Source organism: Numida meleagris, chromosome 7 (genome assembly GCF_002078875.1).
Source record: "Numida meleagris isolate 19003 breed g44 Domestic line chromosome 7, NumMel1.0, whole genome shotgun sequence".
In the NCBI taxonomy this organism is placed as follows: domain Eukaryota; kingdom Metazoa; phylum Chordata; class Aves; order Galliformes; family Numididae; genus Numida; species Numida meleagris.
Genome location: NC_034415.1, coordinates 10,477,866 through 10,491,659, shown reverse-complemented (window position 1 = coordinate 10,491,659; position 13,794 = coordinate 10,477,866). Strand labels below are relative to the sequence as shown.

At 37.8% G+C, this 13,794-nt stretch overlaps 1 protein-coding gene across 3 annotated transcripts in view; it reads right to left on the bottom strand.

Annotated features, from left to right (window-relative positions):
- The window catches only part of TPR (translocated promoter region, nuclear basket protein), a 41,862-nt gene extending 28,180 nt beyond the window's left edge, over window positions 1–13,682 (bottom strand). For all 3 annotated transcript variants that reach the window (XM_021404366.1, XM_021404367.1, XM_021404368.1), the window contains exons 1-17: window positions 13,471–13,682; window positions 11,778–11,882; window positions 11,375–11,448; window positions 9,898–9,994; window positions 9,417–9,520; window positions 8,604–8,768; window positions 7,768–7,860; window positions 7,576–7,656; window positions 6,367–6,454; window positions 5,729–5,869; window positions 4,852–4,943; window positions 3,865–4,062; window positions 3,222–3,329; window positions 2,475–2,701; window positions 868–1,031; window positions 357–496; window positions 113–261 (exon numbers count right to left, since the gene is read on the bottom strand). In XM_021404366.1, coding sequence (XP_021260041.1) covers window positions 113–261; window positions 357–496; window positions 868–1,031; window positions 2,475–2,701; window positions 3,222–3,329; window positions 3,865–4,062; window positions 4,852–4,943; window positions 5,729–5,869; window positions 6,367–6,454; window positions 7,576–7,656; window positions 7,768–7,860; window positions 8,604–8,768; window positions 9,417–9,520; window positions 9,898–9,994; window positions 11,375–11,448; window positions 11,778–11,882; window positions 13,471–13,621 — 2,177 coding nt within the window. In that variant the 5' untranslated portion in view covers window positions 13,622–13,682. The remainder of the gene's footprint in view (window positions 1–112; window positions 262–356; window positions 497–867; window positions 1,032–2,474; window positions 2,702–3,221; window positions 3,330–3,864; window positions 4,063–4,851; window positions 4,944–5,728; window positions 5,870–6,366; window positions 6,455–7,575; window positions 7,657–7,767; window positions 7,861–8,603; window positions 8,769–9,416; window positions 9,521–9,897; window positions 9,995–11,374; window positions 11,449–11,777; window positions 11,883–13,470) is intronic.

Genomic DNA, 13,794 nt, shown 5'->3' with positions numbered 1-13,794 from the left:
ACATTCTTGATCCCACCCTTATGATTTTGTGTTCTTTAACAAAACAGATAACACTGACGTTTAACTGGTAACTCTTCCTGAGCAACCTACATCAATTAAATTGTCAGTTTACCGTTTCGAGGCAAACTCCAGCTGTGTGGATATCTTTGCATTTTGTGACCTCAATTCTGTGACTTGCTCCTGAAGCTTTTCATTTTGTTCATTCAGCAGCTTGTCATTCTCTGCTTTTTCTTTCTTGTAATTCTCAAAAACTTCCTGCAACTACATCAAAGAACAAAGTGCTTACAAAAGTAAAAAAACAAAGCAAAACAAAACAAACAATGATAGCTTCGTGCAGTGTTTTCTGAAAAAAATACCTGCTTAAGTGCAGCCTTAGCCTCCGCAGTCTCCACTGACTCGCTCATTGACGCTGGAGCAGGCGTTGACATGGCTTGAGGTACACTTGAGCGCTTTGGAGTAGATGTAAGAGAAATCTCTTCTGGCAACATACCTGACGCTAGAAAAAAAATAATTAACATTTAAATTTTAAAGGCTACAACCAAATGAAGGCTTTCCAAAGCAGAAGATCATATAACCTATGAACAATACCATGTTGCTAGGCAAGTGTTCTCCTAAGCAAGAGACCAATTGTTCATTCTTTATACCTACAATATGCTACTAGATCACATATGTAGTCACCACTACAGATGCATCATTACATGTAAGTTATTACACTACAAAAATAGAATCATGTGCCCAAATCCAAATTCATGGGTTTTCTAGTGGATAAGGGTAAAAGCTGAATACAAGATTAACAGAAATTACTAGCTCCATTTTAGCATCATCACTGGAAGCTCCTAACAATTGGCACAGAAGCATGGAACTTACCTTGCAAAGGAATGATCGCTCCTGTGGTCTGAGCCAACAATATGCGAAACATGTCACGCTGACGAACGATAGACTCAACGAGCTGCAGCTGATGATGACGTGATTCGCGCAGTTTTTCTAGCTCATTGAGAGCTTCATCGAGTTGACTCTGAAGCTCAGAAATTCTGAAACCAAGACCAGTTGTTTTTAGTAATATAACAGCAAGATTTAACAAGATTACACACTTCTCAGAATTTGTGACAAGTCTTCCAGAGTACAATTATTACCTTTGAAAGTTAAGCATCACTGAGATTTTTGAGAAAACATACAGGAAGACTGGCATTAGGTCTTGACTTTTTATAGATGACTGAAAGAAAGTAGGCCTCCTCTTTCATGAAAGGCAGAATAGAGGTAATTCTGCTCACGTGAGTAACTTCAAACAGTAGCATTAACAGAGAATTATGCTGAGAATGTTTAATAGAGAATTACATTATTTGTGGACTTTATAGCCCATATACAGATTTTTTTTTCCTCAACAGAAATGAAAACTTAATCTTTTTTTGTTTGAATAACAGCTCTGTGTGGATTCACATTCAGTGGAAGACTGACAATTACTTTTCCTGAATGTTACAGGTTTAAAAGATTTTCACACAGACTACTCCTACTATAAAAGGCTGGCAATTCAGTGTGTATTCTCAGTCCTGCATATTTATGTATTGAAAAAAAAGTTTTGGAAGAATGTTTGAAAAAAAATTATTTTCATTAGCCAAATAAACAATGTTGAAGAGGAATGATAAGATATAAACCTATACAGCATTTGCTTAATAACAATTGCCCTTATAGATTACTGTCCTGGTTTCAGCTGAGACAGAATAGAATTTTCCTTTGTTGTATCCGGTATGATGCTGTGTTTTGGCTTCAGGAGAAAAACAATATTGATAACATACCAGTGTTTTAGTTGTTGCTGAGCAGAGTTGAAAAGAGTCAAGGACATTCTGTTTTTCAACTTCTTTCACTGCCCGACCAGTGAGGGGGCTGGGGGGCAGGGGCACAAGGAGCCGGGAAGGGACAGAACCAGGACAGCTAACCTAAGCTGGCCAAAGGGATATTCCATGCCATATGGCATCATGCGAAGAACAACCACCACCACCACCACCACCCTTGAAAACAGTGGGGAGTTGGCCAGGGCGGGCAGCTAGTGCTTGGGGACTGGCTAGGCTTTGGTTGGCAGGTGCGGAGCAATTGCTTGTGCGTCACTTGTTTTGTGTGTGTGTGTGTGTGTGTGTGTGTGTGTGTGTGTGTGCGCGCATGTGTGTAATTATTCTAACTACTAATCTTTTTTCCACTTCCATTCCCTGTCTCAGTAAATAGTTTTTAATCTCAACACTCCAGTACTATTTTTTTTTCTTTCAGTTCTCTCCCTCATCCCCCTGGAAGTGGGGGGAATGAGCAAAGAGCTCTGTGGCGCTGAGCTGCCTCTCAGATTAAACCACAATTACGTAGTCGCTCATGAGGATATATGAACTTATATACACATAATTACTAAGAATAAAAAAGTGAACAGTTTGCAGGTAAATCCCTGTTACTACACAGTATAAGCACTTCACTAGAAGGAACAAACGATTTACTTGGATGATGTTGTTTCTTGCTCCTCTTTTTCTCTAGCCTCTCCCAGCTCCCTAAGAGCCACCAGGAGACGTTGATTCTGCTGCTGAAGTTCTTCAATATTTCGGTAAGACACTAGATGTTGAGATATAACTTCGGAAGAGCTGCTGATGTCAGCAGAGCTCACTTCTTCATCCCGAATCACATGATTGCCTCTAGCTTCTTCAAGTTCCATTAAAAGCACACGAATCTGGAAGAGAACATTCTAGCGTAAGACTTGCACATAACTTTAAAAGTTCGCTCAGAAAAACAGCATTACAAAATAATTTCAAGTATTTTCTTTTTCCTACAACACATTAACTGTTACAATCAACAAATTCTTGCAAGGTAATTGCATTATTAAAAAGACAGGTTGGCAGAAAGAAAACCACATCAAAATTAGAAGTAGGTATTTCTGGTGCTCAATTCTTGGAATCTATCACAGGGCATTCCAATTAAACAAAAACCAAATTATACTTTAGTTTTCCAGACAGATGTTGAACAGTGCTATGCTAAAGTTGCTTCTCCTCTATCCATAAACCTAATATAATTTTGTAAGCAGAAATATTAATAGCATATTGTCTCAGAGAAATGCTATAAATAGCTCTTGTGACAGCCCAAGAACGAGTATAGCTGAACACAACTTTCAAGCAGACTTCAGAAAAACAGCACTATATTAATAAACAAATTGTAAACAGCACATTTTAAAACTACAGCAACATTTGTTCTACCTGCTGTGAAAGGTCTTTCACTTGTATTTCCAGTCTCTGGTTTTCTCTTTCAAGCACAGAGGTCTGCTTATTGGCTTTATCAGCATCCTCCTGCAATCGCTGGATTTCCTGAAATTAAGAAACACATAGTAATACATTCAAGACATTTGGGTTTTTCTGAGAGATGACGTCAATTACCGAGGTATGCGCTGTGAATTAAATATGCATAATAGTTCTCTATTTTTACTTCTCTGCTTGCTTACTTCAAGACAAACCAGTAGCTCAACTTTTTCAATTAAAGCGTGCAACTCTCAAGCTTTATCTCTTCAAGTAAAAGGTTAAACCTCATGTACGTAGGAGTCAGAAGCCATGATGTATTATGCTCTATTAGTGTGTATTAATAGAAACACCAAAGTCTGTATTTTTTTTTCCACCACAAAAATCACATCTAAGCCTTCAAAGTAATAAAAATGCTGTTTCTGTAAAGCATGTAAAGCCCAATAAATCTCAAAATAGAAAGCTCAGTGGACGTTTTCCCCACAGGAACAGTTGAACAAAAGACCCAACTTATACATATTTTAGCAGCCCTTGGGATTAAAGAAGTAAAAATCTTTTTTTTTTCCCCCCTCCCTATTTTCACATACTCTTTTCCTTTTATACTAACCTTCATAGCTTGTTCAAGCTTTGCAGATAGACTTGCAACAGCTTTTTGGGAACGCTCAAATTCCTCACGCTGACGTTTTAAAATTGGTGCTTTGGCTTCAACCTCCTGCACTATTTCATCCAAATATTTATTGATTCTCTTATTCTCCAGCTTCTCCATAAGCAACTGATCCTGAGTTTCTACATACGCATTGTAGAGCTGCAACATAAGATTTTTATTTATTTATTTTTACAGACAAATCTGTCCAGATGTATCAAAGAACCACTGGTAATTACACAATTTGTGTATATGGCAGTATAGTTTTATACAGTGATAAACAAATTAATTCAAAGAAACCAGTCTGACTTAAAAAAGTTCTTATGACTCATGATGGAGCAGTTTAGAACTGCAAAGCTTTACAGTGCAACTGTATGCAATAAAAGAATTCCATGTAAAAGTGATAAATCTTAAGCAAATTTAAGATAATAGAAATATAAAAGGTAGCAGCACAATAGAAGATAGCAAGCACAGAAAAAATGGCTAAACAGAATTATCAAAACAAAAAATAATATTTCCATAGACAGAAGGAAAAAAAACGTACACTGTATCATTATGTTCATTTTTTCCTTCAAGCATAAGCCAACGCCAGAGCAGAAAAAATACCCAAATTATGCAAATATGCATTAACAAAAGAAAACGTCCTGTCAAAAATACAGAAAATAAGCTATGTGCACATATGCACAAAAAAATCCAAAACTACCTTCAGGAAAACAAAAAAAACAAGTTCTGTATGTTTTGATACACTACGTTGAATCTGAAATGCATATTGCATAAACACGTCAATATTATAGCTAGTCATGCCTGTCTCAAACACAAGATTTCATTGACTTTAGTCAGGAATTACACCAGATCTCAGACTGTGAATGAAAATCTACACTCCTACGTTATTAGTGTGTCTCTACTGGCTATTCAAGGGCCTTGAAACTTGCCAAGCTCCTTCTCACTTACCTCTGTTAATTTCATTCCAGGTTTTACTACTTTAGCTACAGCTGCAGCAGTGGGAGACATGGCTGCCAGCTCCTCCTCAGACAATATTGCTCCTGAAGACATAATACCACCAATCAGCCATAAAAAGGTGCAATAACTCCCATCATAAATATTCTTTATTAATAATAAAGAATGTCCTCATATACCTCTGTACTTACAACTAGTGTACCTTAAATGATTATATTTTCTTACAGTTACTGGTGCAAGAGTTTTCTGTAGGCATACACGTGCAAGTGATTGATACTATATTTAATATTCCTTATTGTGCATTATCAAGCCCTTCAACCAGTTTAATTTGAAATTACGAACAGCTTTCGCAAAGGACTTGTTGACATTCCTTACAGAGATAACTCTGAGATAAATATACTTGATGTTTCTGTTCCTTCTTGGATGGTTCCCTTGTCTTCACAAATTTCACACACGTATTCAATAAATAGACTCTTCTTTCCAGAAACAACAGAGAAAAACTACAGCAATGAATACTGTACTGAGCAAGATTTAGCAGTAAACAGAAATTTAAGGACAGATTTGTTTATTTGCTTTTTTTCAAGTGGAAAGTAAGTCTACCATTCTTGCTATACTCTCCATAAAACCATTAAGGGTAGGATGCATTCATCACTAAGGAAACTTTCCTCTACTTTTTCTATAAAAAGGCATATCAGATTAACAAAGAAAATTGGAAAAAAAATGCATTTCTCTAGTGGGGAAAAAGCCTACACACATTCCATATGAATTAGTACATTCCCTTTAGGCATACAGCATTACCAATTTCATGAAAGACTGGTAAGGATAAAATGTCTGAAGCTTTATGTATTTTAGTTCCTAATGTTACACCTACCTTTACGTTTTGTAGCGGACAGTAGATCGTTAGCATTCTCTAGCTCCTTTTCCAGCTTACTTATCTTCTCTCTCAATTCTTTTTCCATTACAGCTTTTGACTCTTCCACCTCAGCCAAATGCTCTTGCGTTGCTTTATTAGCTAAAATTAACAAGCAATTTTTATTTTGTATTTTTTTTTCACTTAGAATGACCAAAGTTGGCATATGAACTTTAAACTCCACTTCATTTAGCCTGCAGAAGCTCATGCTTATAAGAAAACTCAGTATAATGACAGAAACAAGAACTGCTGCCTATCACCTCTGTTCAAAATAGGGATAAAACGAGAATTGCCCTTTTATCAAATGAAATCCAAACCAAGAAACAAAATGGAAAAGATAAGCTGCAAAATTAGGTCCTCTCCTCAAAATTCAAAGTAAAATTTCATGTATATTTGTAGATTTCCCTGCCCACACACACCGCCAAGGAAGTTCAAACAGACACATAAAATGTTCGTTACAAAGTGATGTTTCCTCCATCCCAAAATCCTAAAGGTTATCCCTTCATAAGTGTTCAGTATCTACCTTTCAGCGCATCAACTTAGTTAAAAAGAAGCAGGTAAGTTGTTCCTCCACTTGCCATTTCTCATTCAAAGCTCACCTTCACCTGCTTCCTTTAGAAGCTTGTGCAACTCTTCTACTGCACCTGTCAGTTCATTGCTCTTTGCCTCTGAGTCATCAGCAGCACTCTAAATAAAAACATTTCATGTAACCTTTTATTATGTAATAACAGCAACTACCTTTATAATAAAGCTCAAGCAGATCAAAATTATAAATATAGAGATTTTGAACAAAACAGTAGAAGATTCACCTAAACTGGACAATTCTGTTTCCATGTGGATTAAGTCTCCATTGATGCAAACCATCTACCCAAAAATAAGAAGTGTCAGACATTGATATTCTATGATAAAGCCAACTAATGGTGGTATGCCCTTTAGCTGCTTTATAGGTGGTGCTAGCTTTTTCTTTATTGAAGAGAAGAAACAGTTTGAAGAAGAAATTTTGAGTATTCAATTTTGATCTTCTTAAAAATTTGAGATTTAGAACAAATATTACATAAACAGTTCACATTTCTTTGTTTAATAAAGATCTCAGAAGTGCAAGACTGTACAATACTTCAGCAGGGGTCACATCAACTATCATCTGACCAGACAAAACATTAATGTAGAATTCAAACATTCTATTGCACTTAATTCTAGGTGTGTAACTCTCTATACATGAAAACTCATGAAACAATTCCTTAATCTGTGAAACTGACAGACAAGCTAAAGACCAATCAGCTGGCTCTTCCAGCTGTCTTACTCAACACACCACAGAATATTTTTCACTCTGACCTGACAAAACAATCAACACAAATTCTTGCTTAGATGCTGCTTTTTTGACACAGTGTGTAACATCCAGCTGTCTCAACCAGATCACTTGCACTTGTGTTCATTGCAGTAAACTTCTACTAGCCAAACATAAAACAACACTTCCACAGTCATCTTTTACAAAAGAACCTTTAACTGCCAATATAATATCATAAAACATAACTCAATTGATACAATATGAAGCTCTGAATCAGTGAGCATAAATGTTACTGTTTTAACCAGTTTTGATTAAACTACCAAGTGATGCAAACAATCTAAGATTACAAATGTTGCCTAAAATAGGACATTTTACAATATTTTGTAATGTAAGGCAGCCTTTCTCACATCCCCCACTTAGTGAGGGGAGAAAACCGATCAACCAACCAGTGTGCATTACTACTAAACCTAAGACTCAGCCCCAAGTAATGCTAATAACATGTATTGCTGAATCATTAACTTACCTTATACAAATTAGATAACTTTATGTGGGCATTCAGTTCATTGTGGAATCTTTCCTCCATACCAGCTTGTTGTTCTTTTGCCTAGTAAAGAAGAGACAGGGTGTGGGAGCATTCCACCATTTGTTTCACACATTTTTTTATTTTGTAGAATCAACTGTAATGCTGTTACACATGTACTTGAAGTTGCCTTACCTCCTTAAGTTTATTCAAAAGGTCTTCCACGTGTTTCTGAAGATTTTCATTTGACTGTTTTAAGCTGTTTACCTGTTCTTCCATTCGGGAAACCTGTCAAACAGTAAATGAGACCACCACGTATAAATTTGTCGTTATTTCACACAAATTAGTAACTTATTTTAGGAAATACCATCTCACTGTCTTCTACTCAAAAACAAAGACGCCAGAAAGAGCATATTAGTTTACATTTCTAACAGACTCCCATACATTCAGCTAAATGAAATAATGACAATCCAGAAACTGCTCATATAACTCCATGAACCTAAGTAAAGGTAAACACTACAGAAAACCTGACAAATTGACACACCTGTTAAAAAAACCAAACTTCTTAGGTACCCAAACAGAAACTCGGAATATTTTCTAACTATGGCCAGTGATTCTGCCATGCATTTTGATTCCAGGAAAGAAAAACCAAACAAAAAAATATCATTCCTCATTCTCCCTCCTGCCAAAACAGTTAAATCAGATTCTTCTGCTCCTTACACAATTGAGAATTACATTCCTGTACATTTTAATAACATGATATCATTATATGCTTTTGTTATCAGTGATGCCAAAATCTCTAGTTTACCATTAAGATCTCTAACTCTTTTTTTTAAACAACCATATATATTCCCTATATGATCCTTATAACTCACAAGTTAAACGAGAAACCTCTACTGGCAAAAATTACACTTTTATTCTTCTAATACAGTTATTAAAGTACTTGGTTTTGTTTAATTCAGATAATCAGAAAGTATAATTTGGGGGAAAAAAAAAAGAAAAGAAAGGCAAAAGCCCTCAATTTAAAATACCTCCTCCTTCTTGTTCTCCAGATTACATTTAAGTTCCAAGATTTCACTGCCCTTCTCCCTGGCAGTATGTAGAAGTTCATCTGTTTTGGCTTTCAACTCAGAGTTCAGCCAAGTGTTCTGACTCTGCAGCAGTTCTTTTTCTTGCTCCAACCTTTTCTCACGGTACTAAAAAGAAAAATTAACAATGTAATTGTACTGGTTCCATAGAAAATAAATAAGTTAACAAAGTACTACAGAGTAGATGTAACAATAATTTATTGTAATCACAAAGAAGGTTATACTGGTAGTACTGAGTTATAAGTCTCAGACTACTAAGAACTTCCTGACACACAAATTAGTTTCCTCAGTGTTTATCTTAGTTTGGAACATTTAACTACATATTACCCTAGCCAAAGTAATAGACTAAGGTATCAAAATCTTCCTCCTCTTTTCTCCTTTTATCCTCTCTTTCAGTTCTTCATGGACTTCATTCTGGCAACAGAGAAACATTCACAAATAATCACTTTTATCCTTTCTGACTGCTTTTGTGGATGTAGAATCCCTCCTTTTCATTGATAAAAGCAGCCACCACTGTCACAAACGAAGCTTGGGCATGTTTATTTAACTTGCCATCTCCCATTTTCTTCTATAAATACACTTGTCACCTCCAGCCTCAACTATCAATTTTATAACAAACACATTTGCCATAAGTAACTGGAATAGATTTGACCTACTTTTAATGTCAACAATGAAAAAATGATTACATCACTTGTAAACAACTATTCATTGGTTGTTTTAGCCTTAACATGAATTATGCATAGAAAAATTGCTCACCTTCACAGTAACATCTGATGTTTGAAGTTCATCCAACTTCAGCTGAAGCTTCACTTTTTCTGTGTTTGCTTCTGTAAGCTTTTCATTTAAGCGTTTAACATCCTCTGTGGAAAGTGAAAACAACATTTGGAAAAAAGCTAACTGCAGAATTAATTGTAGAACTATCAGTTTTCATTACTGTCCAAGTTCAAACAAATTTTAAAGAATGAGGACAAATAATGTGTAACATATATAATTGCATATTGTAGAATGATATATTGTACACTGTATGATTTTACATCTACAAAATCAAACATTAGTTATCAAACTGCTGTGGGTCATTTTTTTTTTTTCAATTAGCATGAAACTTTTGGCTTTGCTTCCTTTTGTCTAGTTTTCCAATCCATTTTTTGGAACTGCCTATACAAACTGGATATTCCATACTTGTACAATTGTTCAAGTCATAATGTGAACCAATTTGTTAACATATTCTTGGTTATACCATTTAAATGCTCAACTTCCTGAGATCGTCTTTCACTTGTTCGAACCAAATCTCTCTTTTCAGCTTCCAGTTCTTCTTTTTCTCTAGTTAAATGGCTCTGAAAAGATTTCAAAAAAGTAATAAAAAAATGTAATCAGCTTTCTATGAGTTTAGCCACTATTTACATTTATCACCACAGAGAAGCATGTTAAATGTTATCCTGTCCAATGCTAGAGAATGAAAACTGGGATAAGAGGCGTCTGTGATTGACAATTGAATCAGTCTAAACTACATAGTACGAAACTACAGCTGAGTCCTGTCACAGTCTGTCACAGTAGGAACAAGTCAAACAACTGCAAGCTAACATTTTTCTTCCAGAGCACAACAAACAACAGATTTCAATTTCTTTTTCGTAAATCATTCTGATACTCATGTCCAACAGGTCTTTTGTCCTTAAATGCAAAATGTCTAATATCAGACAGCAAAGCAGAGGAAGAAGTATCACACAACTTCTAAGAGCACCACAGGTAGTGTCCATGCCTTTGCATATTAACTGGGATACAGAGATCCTGACTGCCACAGGATTCCTGGTTATAGCTGTATGGGAATGAAGACTAGAACAAAAATTTTTGTACATAAAGCAGATGAAATTAATGGAAGGTCTAGCAGAAATACAAAAAAACAACAAAAAGAACTGTTCAGAACTATATGTAATTATGATGCGCTTTGAAGGACAGCTTCGTCAGCTAAGGAGTTCACTGAAACAGTTTTATTTGGTTAAATAAAAGATAACAGAGTAGCCAAGGAATGAAACACACAAAAGAAGAAAAATGAAAATGAAACACAAACTCAATACTTTTGCATAGTTTACAAGCCATAGTACTGTATTTGTCTTCTAAGGTAGCACTATGAACTACTTCAGCCAAGCTGAAGTAAAACAATCAGATTGCTCTTTCATTATCAAAGAATCAGTATAATAACAATATTTTTCCTTCCCGCTCCACAATTAGTGTTCTGCTGGATCAGTCATCCAATGTGACTCATCCTGCAATTCCTTATGACTACTGAGCATAACATAAGGAAAACTACCAGCGTAGGGGAAAGGATGGAGGAAAAACAGATCTCTAATTTGCAGCTTAACATTTGATAAGGAGTAACATAAAGCAGACCATTGATTTCTGAGTTTTGATTTAAAGTCACTTTGGAACAGGTAGGTTTCAGATGGAGTAAGACAATCTATTCAAATTGAAATAAAAGGATCTGCTCTGGCTTATGTTCATCTGCAACTCAGTTTGCTAGAACATAAAACTTCTACTTAAAAAAAAAAAGTACATGCAATTCTCTTGCTCACATGTCCACAAAGACAGGCAAATATGTACATCAATTCATATTTGTGCTGATATTGAACCAAATTTCAAGCTGGACTGTATGTGTTCTTCACAGGATCAGTCAGGTAAACTAAATTCTTTCAGCTTATTGTATCTAGTTCTTCCAGTACCTGAATGGCTGCACTACGATCCTGAGCAGCTTCAAGCTCTTTATTTTTCTCATTCAGTGATTTCAACTGCTCATCTGTTGGATAAAAACAAATAGTTGTGAGGCATCTATAATAAAAACCCTGTAAATGGGCTGGGAGGACTCGGCAGTATTGTGACAAACTAAAACCATTATAGGACCAGAGGCATTTATAGTGAAGAACAAAATGTAAACCACTCTTACTATTACAGTACTTTTCCCGTTAGAACAGAAAACTTCACTAAAAGCAAAGTGTCTATTTGGAGAAATAATAAATGTATTTGATGGATATTTAAGTCCTATTCAAAACTTAAGACATTTCAACACAACATTGGACTAAAGAGTGACAATGTTGTCCAGTCTTATGAACATGCAGTAATACTCACGAAGTTTTTTAAGCTCCTCACGGAGAGTTTGACATTCTTGTGTTTCATTTACAAGTCTCTCCTGACTTTGAGCCAGACGCTTTTCTACTTCGAAGTACTGTTGTTCTGCAAAATTAACAACATTATCTCAGTTCTACTTCAAATCCACTTTTCTTCCTTCTTCTCCTTACTGAGAATGCATATTAAAGGACTTCAGTTTAAAACAGTATTTAATCAGAAATGATTTAAAATAATAACACTATAGTAGATTTTGAATAAAAATGTCCTATTGAAGCCAAAAAGCTGAATTTTCATGTTGAATTAACACTGTTCTAAACATTTCATTAATATGGGAAAAGGATATCCTTGCAAAATGGATCAACCAGTGAAGTGTAATTAACTGTTATACTTGAACATTTTTGATGTAGCTAGAGTGTTATACCAGCACAACCACACAGTCTTGGCTCAATCACATCACCTTAAAATTTCTTGCACGTGTAGACTACTTCTACAGACACAGAACAAAAAACATGTATTGAGAGATTTTACTTGGATAATGTTTAATAATTCTTAAAACTTACTCTAAGCAGCTCTATACTGCACTTGCCAGTGCACTCAAAAAATAATTAGACCTACATTTTGATTTATCATCTGAAAGTGTGTCACAGTGCTTAACTACAAAATACCCAGTAAAACAAGCATTCGTCTTGTTATTAGGCACTGTGGACTTCTGCGGAAGCACAGAGTGATTTTTGCACGTTTTATGTTTCATAGCACGTTTTACAGCTCCAAGTAATACTGCCCTCCACTTAAAAGAGAAGCGTGGACATGAAACAGACTAACCCACTACAGCATGTAGTTACCTAAACTTAACTCACAGTATTTATTCACTTACTGCAGCTAGACTCCTACCATGAGAGAGGCAAAGGGCTGATGGAGAGGCAGCAACTCACAGCCCCCAGCAACTTGACCCACCTTCCCAGCACTGCCCAGTGCTCTCACTCCTTCCCGCGTACACTTCTGCTCCAGTTCTCTACAGTCCTCAATTTTTCTGTGACCAAGTAATCTCCAAATCATTAGAAAGATTTAGTTTCTTTACTTTCTATTAGCTGTGTTTTATCCGGAAATAAATTATCTCTAACACAGAATTAAGAAGGAAAACTATTTGAGGGTTGAGTGCACAAATGATTATCGCTCGTCCATGGCGAGGATCAAAGCAGCCCCAGCGCTGCTCATTACAAGCCTGACAAAGAGCCGTTCCTTTGGTCCATTCTAAAGGCGGTTTCAGCGCGGTACGTTCCTTCACAGAACCGCGAGAACACGTCCTTCCCCCCACAGCGCGGAGTCCCTGTAGCGGGAAACCCCGGCAAGGCCCGGCTGAGACCGGGGGCCCGGGACCCAGGCACCTCGCAGGCCCCGGCAGACACCGAGCGCTACACCCTCCCCTCCCGTCCCGTCCTTCCCGTCGGAGGGCACCACGACGCCGCTCGTCCCTCGGCCTCGGCCCTGGCCCAGCACCCAGCACCCGGCACCCGGCCCCTGCTCCGGCTAAAAGCAGAGGAAGGCGGCCCCCATCGGGCAGCAGGACAAGCCGCTCCGCTCCGCCCAGCCACTACTGGGCAGCGCCTCGCCCCGGCCCCTCACGGCGCCCCGGCTCCACGGCGCCCCGGCTCCGCTGCCCCTCGCCTCCCGCCCTCCTTGCCCCTAGACTCACCACTGTCCACCTTGAAGCGCTCATGCCTGGCTCGCAGCCCATCGATCTCGCTCTGCTGGTCTGCCAGGAAACGCTCCAGCTTCCCCTGCACTGGCTTGGACAGCTTGGCGAGCTCGGCCCGCTCCAAGACCTGCTGCAGCACAGCCGCCATCTTGGGCGCAGTGCACGGCGCCACCGGCCGCGACGCGCCCAGGGCGCAGGCGCAGCACTCCCGACTGCGCGGCCGAAGGACCAGGCCCCGCGGAACCATGGGAAGCGTAGTTTTCCATGTGGCGGGTAGAGCGCCGACCAGCACTTTCACTTCCGGTAGAGGAGTTCGTTTCG